Here is a 12,158-nt window from a genome sequence, read left to right on the forward strand (position 1 = left end):
GGTTACTACATGATTCAACATGTGTTATTTCGTAGTTTTGATGTTTTTACTATTATTCTGCAATGTAGAAAATAGTAAAAATAAAGAAAAACCCTTGAATGAGCAGGTGTGTCCAAACCTTGGACTGGTAGAGTATATAACTGCATTTCACCCATATTAACCTTCTGAGGTTAGCCATGAGGACCAGCCCATGGTTGGGAGTTTAAAGTTTAAAGTACATTGATGTAACGTGATATACAGTAGTTGTGCAAAACAACCCAACGGATTACATCCACCTTCCGTTTTCCCAGATCTGCTCTCTGTAGGCCATTACAATATTACGTCATATGAGCAACATGAATCAAATCAAAGTATTAGTAGCTACAGAACAAGTCCCTCTTCTGAAGGCCACATCGGGAAACTCCTTGTGCACAGCAGCTTAAAGCCTTATCATTAATCAAAGTCATAAAAGCACACACCGGGCCGGAGAACTAAGCAGAGACCCCAGGCCATTTTATGCACTTGACACAAATATCTTGTTAAGATGGCTTCCCTGACTACCCCTAGCCAGCTTCCTAGCTGGCTCCCTGGCCTCCTTCTTTTCCACTAATCTGATCAATCCTCAGAGATTCTGTCTAATACTTCCTCCTTAGTGACACATGGTGCCTGTGTCAATGTCACCTCACAGCACCTATCATGACATTGACCGCCTTTTGAAGTCCAACAACGTGTGTCAGCATGCGGAAAGTACATATATAGAGAACCTTTACAGATACTAAGAGATGGCTGTTGGTGATCAAGCGCTGCAGACAGTGAAGTAGCAAATTACGTTTGCGCCCCAAGTCTTCAAACAAACAGTCAACAGGAACAGCAGTCAGGACGGTCGGCCAGCCTCAGAAGGCTACTCTACAATCTGAACATGAAGAGCCAGTCCCAAACCACTACGATATGTAAATGTACAGACAGAGGACGTAGTGTTCAAATACAGGGCTGAAAAAGTTCTTAATGTACTGGCAATAATTTTGCTTTCTTCTTCAACTGCGTGTGAAGAGGGGTCGAAATCACTGTAAATCTCATGCAGCAAAACCAGAGCTTATATTATATTTAGACATCACATGCTAACGGACACATTCATACCGAGCTAAAGCACTACTTGGTGAGATGGGTAGGCCCACGACCCCTCTAAAGTCCCTGCCACTATGCTAGCAGGAGCACTGCAACCAGGGTTATTCATTAAAAAAAAGCACTGACGACAGACAGCAAGATCTCCACCAAGCCAGTCAGACAAAACAAGTTAATTATGACTGCCTTGAACACACACACACACACACACACACACACACACACACACACACACACACACACACACACACACACACACACACACACACACACACACACACACACACACACACACACACACACACACACACAAATAAACCCGTTACTTAATGAGCGGCTGTTGGAAGGGTGTATGAGGAGTGGTGAAAACCCATAGGCTGCTAAAAAATGTTGTTTACTGTTTTCAGTGTTGTCATTTCACGCTGTCGTCCTCTCTTGGCCGCCCTTGACGACGGGAAGTTGCGAAATGCAGCAGTCGACTAGTGTATATTTTTCATAGTGACACAGGAGAAGCTAATGACACTCTCTCTCAACAATACAATGTGAGCACAGTTTCCCACATGTCTAGAGGGATTTACTGATCAAATTTGGCTTAGGAGAAATATCCAAATACACAGCCAAGGGACTGTAAATGCTCTGTAACAACCCCAACATTTCTTTGTAGATCTAATAACCTCAGATAGGCCTCTATGGCACGTCGCCAGCTACAGTACTACAGCTACACTGGCTGCTCTACCCCATACATCATTATATTATCAGGAATTATACCGATTTGCAACAACAGATTTTCGCCATTTCCCAACTGAATGATCCAATAAAAAAAAAGAATGAAAGTACAAACATAATCTGATGTGGCAAATCTAAAACAAACTTTTTAGTTCTGGATCTAGTCAAATCAAATCAAATTGTATTTGTCACATGCGATGAATACAACAGGTGTAGACTTTACCGTGAAATGTTTGCTTACGAGCCCTTCCCAACGATGCAGAGTTAAAAAACGATAATAAAAATATGAATAAAAAACATGGAATTGGGCCTCCTAAGCTGAACAAATGTGCTCAGTATACTGACGTGAGTCCAGCCTTCTGGCACAATGTGGCTGTATAGTATTATAAAGCAACTAATGATAACTAACACAGCGAGACAGAGAGAGTCTCTGAGTTCACTCACTGGCACTTTTTCAATGAGACCAATGTTCTTCATACGTACAGAGAGAGCTGCCATATTGGCTTCATGCATCTCTCTCACAGTTCTGTCAAAGGGGCGAAATAGAACCCACCTTAATAACAATTCTCACTTAGAAGTACCAGTCAGAGAGTCAGCTACATGGATACTTACACTTGGCCTCTCTATGAACCACATTTAAACAAACAGCCCATAATAGTCACTCTGGTACCTGAGCTCTGTGGAGTTCCATCTTCCTCCTCACTCAGGGCTTTAACCCTGGACAGGGACAGCCTTCAGCCAGCACACTATACTGTTACACTTTACAGCCTGAACACTGTGTAAGCAGATTTATAACACTTCATATTTCCACAGTGCATTCTCCTCATAATATAACTTCTCTCTGCCTTTCTGTCTGTCTCAGTGTTGGCATGGAAAGGACTTTGAAATAGACTGACTGGTTGTCTACTACACCTCTGTGATTTTTCACAGGTTGTGCTGACTCGCTGTACTGTATGAGTCAGGTAGCACATGACTCTACGTAAATATTAGGGTACATGCCTATCACTATTACCACATATGCTTAATAAGCTGAGAGCAACTCAAATAGAGATTGTGTACAACAGCAATACAAGGATTTTGTAGGATAAAAAAGGTCAGATCTGTTTTTGAATCTGCATCTACATTTTGTTCACTGTATCAGCCCACTTTCTGCAATATGACTTGAGCAGTTGTTGGTTAGTTTTGAGTTAGTTTTAGGTTAGTTCAAGGTTACCTGCGGCCTCCTGGCACTGGCTGCGGTTGATGTAGGCGAAGTGGTGGTGGCAGCTCTGGGACTCACACACACAGCCCTGTCCTGTCAGGTTGCACCCAGAAAACATGCAGGCTGGGTTGGAGGGGCCCACAAACTTCTCCCTGTGCCTGTCCCGGTGCTCATGTCTACGGCTCTCTAAAAGAAAGAGAAGAGGGGACAGGACATAGTCAGTCATCATGAGTCACTGACAATAGCACCACATAGATCCACGCTGGGGCACCCTCATGCAAAGCCTGAGCTTGTGTGTCATCACTAAGATATGTTCCTAGCGTTAGTCACCAGCGTTCAACATCTGATACGGATTAGCAACGTTCAAAGGATTGCATTCTTTGCTCCTGACTGCTAGTTGTGGGAGACTCACCTGTCTTGCCGGCCCTCATGCAGGATTCCATGTCAGGGTAGGAGAAGGAGCCCAGGCAGGATTGACGAGCGTCACACACACACATGGCCCCTGCTCTGTCACAGCCCGTCTGCAGGGGGCAGCGCTCATCCTCCAACCCAGCCTCCGGGCTGTCAGGCATAACTGTGGAGAAGAGGAAACATGATATTAGAGGAGAGGAGAGAACTAGAAGAGAAGCATCATCAGAGCGATCCAGCACAGTGTAGTGGGGCCTGGGCTGCATCAGAGCGACCCAGCGCAGCATAGTGGGGCCTGGGCTGCATCAGAGCGACCCAGCGCAGCATAGTGGGGCCTGGGCTGCATCAGAGCGACCCAGCGCAGCATAGTGGGGCCTGGGCTGCATCAGAGCGACCCAGCGCAGCATAGTGGGGCCTGGGCTGCATCAGAGCGACCCAGCGCAGCATAGTGGGGCCTGGGCTGCATCAGAGCGACCCAGCGCAGCATAGTGGGGCCTGGGCTGCATCAGAGCGACCCAGCGCAGCATAGTGGGGCCTGGGCTGCATCAGAGCGACCCAGCGCAGCATAGTGGGGCCTGGGCTGCATCAGAGCGACCCAGCGCAGCATAGTGGGGCCTGGGCTGCATCAGCCATCCCTCCCTGATCTGTTCCTGCCCTGCATATCGTGCCATAACACCGCTGTTGAGCTGATGTGTTTGCTTTTGTTCCACAGCGAAGGGCCCTCCCAGGGTTCCCCTCTGCTGGCTGTCCTGATTCCTCCTCTGCTCTCTGTGTGCCACCACCATGGCCCATGCCAAACCATGTGATTAGTGTTTCATTTTAAGGTAAAAAAAAAAGTGCCTGTCCCTCATTTTAAGGTGAACCCTGTTATGTGAACTGAACTCTTATTTTAATACGGTGATACTATTATTTTTTATTATTATTTATTACATAAGAAACATTGAACATCTGATAGTCAAATCATGGTGTAAAAGCAGGTGAGCTGGTTCTATTCTTTTTAGCCATTTTCTGGTGTTTTGTTACCCATAGATAGACAGGCTAGAAATGTAATATATATATTTTTTAAATGCCCCCCCCTGTTGCACACAACAAGCTTCCATTCCCCCCGTCACAAGGGGATTTATGGATGATTTAAGATGAAATCGCCAACCCTGTTACGGTCAACCCTGTTAAGGTCAACCCTGTTACGGTCAACCATGTATTACGGTCAACCCTGTTACTTTATTTGACAGTTAATAGTCACTTACAGTAGCATTTTATTTATTTAACCTCTTGAGATGGGAAAACATGTTTTTATTAAGGTGAACATGTGCTCATCATGACAGAATGTTACAATTATGTGAAATGAATAATTCACTAACCAAAAGGGACTGATTTCGTGGAATGACCCAGCTCCTCCAGGCTGAGCTCTACACAAACACATCTAATGACAATGGTGGGTGGAGTGTGGAGGGGAGACAGGGCCCCTCTCACCATGTGGCTTAATTACCACCAAACCCCTGGGATCAGAAGACCCACCACGTCAGCTGCCGGGGCGAGCCCCCCTTTCTGCTCCTCAGGGACCCCCACAGGGTGGCTCTGTTCATGCCTGATGCAGTGTTGCCTGCCACAGAGTAAACAGGCTCAAACAGAACAAGCCACAGCACAGTGCTCTGCTCCTCTCCTCTCCCTCCAACGGCTTAGCCCCTGGGCCTCAATCAACAACGTAAAGACTTGATTACTGCTTATCAAAATATCCTGGCTTGTCTCACAGACACATTTAGAACTGTTGTAGAAAATGAGCGCCTGAGCGGTGCCATGGGTATACTTTTCATTGAGCTGCGATGGGTATACTTTTCATTATTTTCTTTCAGAAAGGGAGGCCTTGCTTTCATACTGTCCTATGGGCCAGGAGACAATGCATTGATGATTCATTAAATATGATGGTGTATGAATGAAACGTCTTGGCTGGCTTTGTAGAAAATACTTAAGAAAAATCACGTTGTTAATTTATTCATCTCATAGAAAACTCCTCTGTCTATCAGGCAGCCTGGGTAGACCAGCCAGCTGGTAGAGAGAAAGGACAAGCATCCTCGCCAAAACTCTTCCTCATTTCCTGTCACTTTTAAATGATCCGCACCTCCAACTTTTTTCTATCTCTGGGCTTTTCTGTGCCTAGGAGAGTATTTGTACGCGGCAGTCATTGACGCTGGGGGTCTGAGTCTGTGGGATGCTTCAGGAGTTGGAGGCAGGAGGTAGACAAAGCATAATGAGAGGATGGGGGGGAGTGAACCTTTAATTACTGTAGCTAATGATTAGGTTGACCCCCTGGCTGTGATATGACCCCACTTAGCTGGCCTGGCCTGGTCCTGCTCTGACTCTGGCCAGGGCTTGGATCACAGCTGGGTCTCTGGGGGAGTCCTCTCAGCCATGGAGACTGCTTGTCTTGGCATCTGGAGCTGCGATGGGAAAGTTGACCTCTGAGACCCTGTGGCTGATAGCGGGCTAAAAAGGAAGTGTTTGAAATATTAGATAATGCTAGAGGAAGAGGGAAGTGGACAGCATGTGAAGAAGTACTGGACAAGACGCAGTGTCCAGTCTGTGCTCTTGAGGACAGACATTCTGTGAGGTGGTATGTAAATGCTCTGGAGAAGGTGGGAGCTTTGAAGAGAGAAGAGGGGGCACTAACACAGTGAGACAGCTAAAACAAAAACACCCTGGCCAAACATTGATATCACTCAAGTGGTGCAATACCCTTTGGGGGTGAAGTTAGTTATCTACGTGTTTGGATTCACAGGCAACTTTCCCTAATCACAGCTGTCATAACAATAAACAACCACTTTATTGTTAAATGTGCAACCAGAGGAAAAAAACCTCTAGACCACCTTTACTCCACACACAGAGATGCATACAAAGCCCTCCCTCGCCCTCCATTTGGCAAATCTGACCATAACTCTATACTACTGATTCCTGCTTACAAGCAAAAACTAAAGCAGGAAGCACCAGTGACTCGCTCAATAAGGAAGTTGTCAGATGACACGGATGTTAAGCTACAGGACTGCTTTGCTAGCACAGACTGGAATATGTTCGGGGATTCTTCCGATGGCATTGAGGAGTACACCACATCAGTCACTGGCTTCATCAATAAGTGCATCGATGACATCGTCCCCACAGTGACGGTACGTACATACCCCAACCAGAAGTCATGGATTACAGGCAACATCCGCACTGAGCTAAAGGGCAGAGCTGCCGCTTTCAAAGAGCGGGACTCTAACCCGGATCCCGCTATGCCCTCTGACGAACCATCAAACAGGCAAAGCGACAATACAGGACTAAGATTGAATCGTACTACACCGGTTCCAACGCTCGTTGGATGTGGCAGGGCTTGCAAACCATTACGGACTACAAAGGGAAGCCCAGCCGCGAGCTGCTCAGTGACACAAGTCTACCAGACGAGCTAAATAACTTCTATGCTCGCTTTGAGGCAAGCAACACTGAAGCATTGCATGAGAGCATCAGCTGTTCCGGATGACTGTGTGATTACGCTCTCCATAGCCGATGTGAGTAAGACCTTTAAACAGGTCAACATTCACAAAGCTACAGGGCCAGACGGATTACCAGGATGTGTACTCCGAGCATGCGCTGACCAACTGGCAAGTGTCTTCACTGACATTTTCAACCTGTCCCTCGCGAGTCTGTAATACCAACATGTTTCAAGCAGACCACCATAGTCCCTGTGCCCAAGAACACCAAGGTAACCTGCCTAAATGACTACAGACCCGTAGCACTCACGTCCGTAGCCATGAAGTGCTTTGAAAAGCGGGTCAAGTCTCACATCAACACCATTATCCCAGAAACCCTAGACCCACTCCAATTTGCATACCGACCCCAACAGATCCACAGATGATGCAATCTCTATTGCACTCCACACTGCCCTTTCCCACCTGGACAAAAGGAACACCTATGTGAGAATGCTATTCATTGAGTACAGCTCAGCGCCCTCAAAGCTCATCACTAAGCTAAGGACCCTGGGACTAAACATCTCCCTCTGCAACTGGATCCTGGACTTCCTGACGGGCCGCCCCCAGTCGGTAAGGGTAGGTAACAACACATCTGCCACGCTGATCCTCAACACGGGGGCCCCTCAGTGGTGCGTCCTTAGTCCCCTCCTGTACTCCCTGTTCACCCATGACTGCATGGCAAAGCACGACTCTAACACCATCATTAAGTTTGCCGACGACACAACAGTGGTAGGCCTGATCACCAACAGCGATGAGACATCCTATAGGGAGGAGGTCAGAGAACTGGCAGTGTGGTGCCAGGATAACAACCTCTCTCTCAACGTGATCAAGACAAAGGAGATGATTGTGGACTATAGGAAAAGGAGGACCGAGCACGCCCCCATTCTCATCGACGGGGCTGTAGTGGAGCAGGTTGAAAGCTTCAAGTTCCTTGGTGTCCACATAACCAACAAATTACCATGGTCCAAACACACCAAGACAGTCGCGAAGAGGGCACGACAATGCCTATTCCCCCTCAGGAGACTGAAAAGATTTGGCATGGGTCCTCAGATCCTCAAAAATTATACATCTGCACCATTGAGAGCATCCTGACTGGTTGCATCACTGCCTGGTATGGCAACTGCTCGGCATCCGACCGTAACGGACTACAGAGGGTTGTGCGTGTGGCCCAGTACATCACTGGGGCCATGCTTCGTGCCATCCAGGACCTGTATACCAGGCGGTGTCAGAGGAAGGCCCTAAAAATTGACAAAGACTCCAGCCACCCTAGTCATAGACTGTTCTCTCTGCTACCACACGGCAAGCGGTACCGCAGTGCCAAGTCTAGGTCCAAAAGGCTTCTTAACAGCTTCTACCTCCAAACCAGAAGTATCCTGAACAGCTAGTGAAATGGCTACCTAGACTATTTGCATTGTCCCCCCATCCCACCCCCATTTTTACGCCGCTGCTACTCTCTGTTTATTATCCTTGCATAGTCACTTTACCTCTACCTACATGTACATTATTACCTCAATTACCTCGACTAACCGGTGCCCCACACATTGACTCTGTACCGTTACCCCCTGTATATAGCCTCGTTACTGTTATTTTATTGTTGCTCCTTAATTATTAGCTATTTTTCTATTTTTTATCTTCATTATTAGAATTTTTTAAACTTTTATTTCAGTAATTACTTTCTTAAAACTGCAAAACTGCAAGCATTTCACTGTACCTGTTGTATTCGGTGCATGTGACAAATACAATTTGATTTGATTTGATTTTAAGGTGAAAACTGTCCTTCAAATGACTGCACTTAATATACAGTATGCAAATCCAGTCCAAAAGTCGTCATAAGCTTACACTTACTGGATATTTTGCATTCTATTCAATATCAATTGTACCAAATATTTTCTCATTGAATGTACACGTTTGTCTACTACAGACATCACATGAATACTTGGTCTACTTCCTTCGACCTCTATCACTCTTCCATATTGACCACCCAGAACAAGGAGCAGAGAGAGAAGCAGGGATCAGAAAGCGGAAACATTTACCCCCTACTCCTGATTGCGACCCAACCACTTTAATACCCTACCCCTGGCATGGGAGGGAAATCCCGGATCAACCTGGGCCCTGTGAGGTGTTTATTTACCCGCACCCAGCCAACTCTGCTGGGGGGCCACGTGCATGTGCTGGGGCCCACCGCTAAGGGACCAGAGGCACGACTCAATCATGGAAGCCATTCACATGGACCCATTCAAAGTTGTTAATTTGACAGAGGAAGTAACTGGGGGTATGAAAGGGGATTAAGGCCTCTGAGCACAACCTTAAATAAAGCCCAATCAGGGACACTGTCTCCTGGGACACCCTGCTGTCGGAGACCTCCGGACCTCCAGACCCCACAACGTGATGATGGAGGGCAGGGTCATGTAGATCCGGCCCCAACGTGGGACTGCTTTCTCTCACCTCTGGTAATGTCAGTCCCATGCAATCCCTTTATTTCAGTCTGGATAGAGACCAGGTGAGGGACTGACTGGCAGGGTGTTTGAAGTGATCCTGACCATGCCCCATGCCCACCTCTCTCAGGGGGAAACTCCTGTTCTCCCTCACCAACTGTGTGAAGAGCTAATCTTGGCTAGAACACATGCACGCCTGCACGCACGCAAGCACGCACGCACGCACACACACACACACACAATGGTGATGGATGGGTAGCCTAGAGGCCCTATAAGAGATTTAGAGAGCCAGCCTCTGGAGTATAATCTTCCTGGGAGCCAGGGGTATCATGTGCACAACAGCTTTATAGACTGTTAGTATACAACTGGTATAGGACATGGGTCTGATAGGAGGGAAGGCAGGGACACTACAGTGTGATTCATGGTAAGGTCATTCAGATAAATCTGCCAATGGCCTTTGCAATTTTGCCTTGACCCCAAGGAGCCACATCACAGGCCCACTGATTGTGCAGCCACATCACAGCAAAACACTTTCTACAAGGACAGCCAATCTGTTTCAGGATCAAATTAAGACAGAGTACTTGAAGTGTACATGCACAGTTACAGTCAACACATTTCCCATTGTTAAGCCGCACATGCTTTTTAAATATTAATTTTTGTTTAATCTCAATTCAATTACTTTTTAGAGATGTCAGGTTGGGCTCTGGCAGTAAAGTCTGCACTCTAATAAGACTGACGTGGAGGCATGCTGCCAAAGCTGTTGCCAAACCTATTGTCATGCCTGCAAGCGAAGAGAGCTGGAGTTTAAATGGGGAAAGTGAACAGTCTATCTAACATGAGACGTCCTCTGTTGGCAGTCAAGAGCTACTTAAACCTTGAAATCTGGTCCAACCAACCCACTGAGAAGAGAGACAATGTCAACACAGCACAGTCAATGGAATCATGAACTGGCTGGCACACTGTAGTGTAGCCAAGCCAAATGACAATAATCACTTACTACGGAGATTAAACTTTTATGCCCTGAGCTGAGAGTGATCTTGATGAACAATCGTGTTGTTGGAACCTCAAAGCCAAACCTCCTATTCTTCCATCAATCAATAAGAAATTATTTCCTAGTAGCCTTACTGTAAAATTAAGATATGTTTTGCCACTCTAGGTTATGCTCACATTTCAGAATGGGAAACAATACCAACATTTAATTGGGACTACTTTATTCATAAAGTGATGCAAGTCTTATTTTAGACATAGGCTACGCACCTTTACAAACTCCTATATCAGGGAGCGTTACAGCTCCCGTTTGGCTGACAGCCGCGCAGGTTAGTCCTAAGGCGCAGTAGCCCAGTTCCCAGTCCTTGCCGCCGCACGGCTCCCACTCCAGCCGGCTACACTGGTCGCAGCATCCGCACGGGTCCTTGGCTAGAGTCCGGCCGCTATCGCAGGCTTTCGGCGGACACGTCCGGATATCACAGGGCTTACATTCATGGGCCATCAACACACGCACCATAATTGAGAAATGCACGAATGTGACCAAACACTTACTGAACATATTTCAAAGCTGATGATGAGTTCAACAAGTTCGGTATGTTAAAAATGTAAGCAGACTATTTTCTTCTGTCAAGTGAATCGCCACATGAAATCCGCGAGGTCCGTTGTTCCAAAATGTAAAAGTTACCGTTGAAAAATGTATTTAAAAAGTTGTTGGTGCCTTGCGCTGTCAGTACCTTCACTACAGACTAGGCAGCATATAGCCGTCTACAATAGCCTACCGTGGAAAAGTGAACGGATGCTCCTGGTCTGGTCTCTCCGGTAGGAGAGATGCCAGTAGGTATGTGTACTTTCAGTGTCGTTTCAATTAAAATAATATTATGCTACTCTCACGCCGCGTCCTACGACATCCACTGTGTGCGTATGTCTGTCTTCTGCGTTAGGAGAAGAGTGAGGATGCCCTAACACCAAAACACGGGGATGCAATCTGAGACCCAAATTGACATTACAGGCACATAGAAATTAGCAGCACCCCTTCCTCTTGACTGACATGGACGCCACCCAGTCACAAGTAGCGAACGGAGGGAGGATTTGAATTTAGATATCCCCTAATCGTTCGGCTGGTCCTCTCATTTTGTTACGCAATAGGTATGCATTCTCAATATAACCTTGACAGTCCCGTTGAACATAATGTTCTTTCCACTTTTACTTTTCTTTTAAACTTTTTAACTTAATGACAAATGCATAGTTTAATTTTTTTATCACATTTTCATTTAAAACATGCTGTTTTCTATTTTAATATATTTTCAATTCAATTGAGGATTATGGTAAATGCTCATTGTAACTGATTTTGAAATATCAAATTGATTATTACGCTTGTATGCAATTCAACATATACATGTTTTTCAATCAGTAGGCTGCACACTAGGGCATCTCAAGAAGCACGTAGACCAGCATTCAGGTGTGATCTCAGTCACACACAAACACAACAACATGCTGGGCACATTGCTTAATTCGTGGAATATAATTTATATCTGCACACTGCACATCATTCAATCCCATTAACTCCAGTTGATGGCCCATGTCAAAGTATAATTTGCCTATCCAATAGCCCTTGTCCACTTCAGAGAGCTGTTAAGCAAGGCTCAGCCACATCTTGAGTTCTCTCTGCCCAAGACAGTGCAGTGACCAGTGGAGACCTAAAGTAGTGGTGCCAATGACCAGTGGACACCTTGGTCAGGTTTATATGAGGTACGTCATATTGTGCCATTTACAATACTGTTTACAAAGTAGCCTACAACA

The 12,158-nt window shown here is 46.2% G+C and overlaps 1 protein-coding gene across 1 annotated transcript in view; it reads right to left on the minus strand.

Moving 5' to 3' along the window:
* LOC120023749 (cysteine-rich motor neuron 1 protein-like) overlaps positions 1-11,309 on the minus strand; it is a 54,923-nt gene extending 43,614 nt beyond the window's left edge. Inside the window, exons 1-3 of the mRNA XM_038967841.1 lie at positions 10,629-11,309; positions 3,441-3,602; positions 3,041-3,214 (exon numbers count right to left, since the gene is read on the minus strand). Coding sequence (XP_038823769.1) covers positions 3,041-3,214; positions 3,441-3,602; positions 10,629-10,917 — 625 coding nt within the window. The 5' untranslated portion in view covers positions 10,918-11,309. The remainder of the gene's footprint in view (positions 1-3,040; positions 3,215-3,440; positions 3,603-10,628) is intronic.
* Positions 11,310-12,158: the final 849 nt, after the last annotated feature.

This window comes from Salvelinus namaycush, chromosome 28, assembly GCF_016432855.1.
Source record: "Salvelinus namaycush isolate Seneca chromosome 28, SaNama_1.0, whole genome shotgun sequence".
Taxonomy (NCBI): domain Eukaryota; kingdom Metazoa; phylum Chordata; class Actinopteri; order Salmoniformes; family Salmonidae; genus Salvelinus; species Salvelinus namaycush.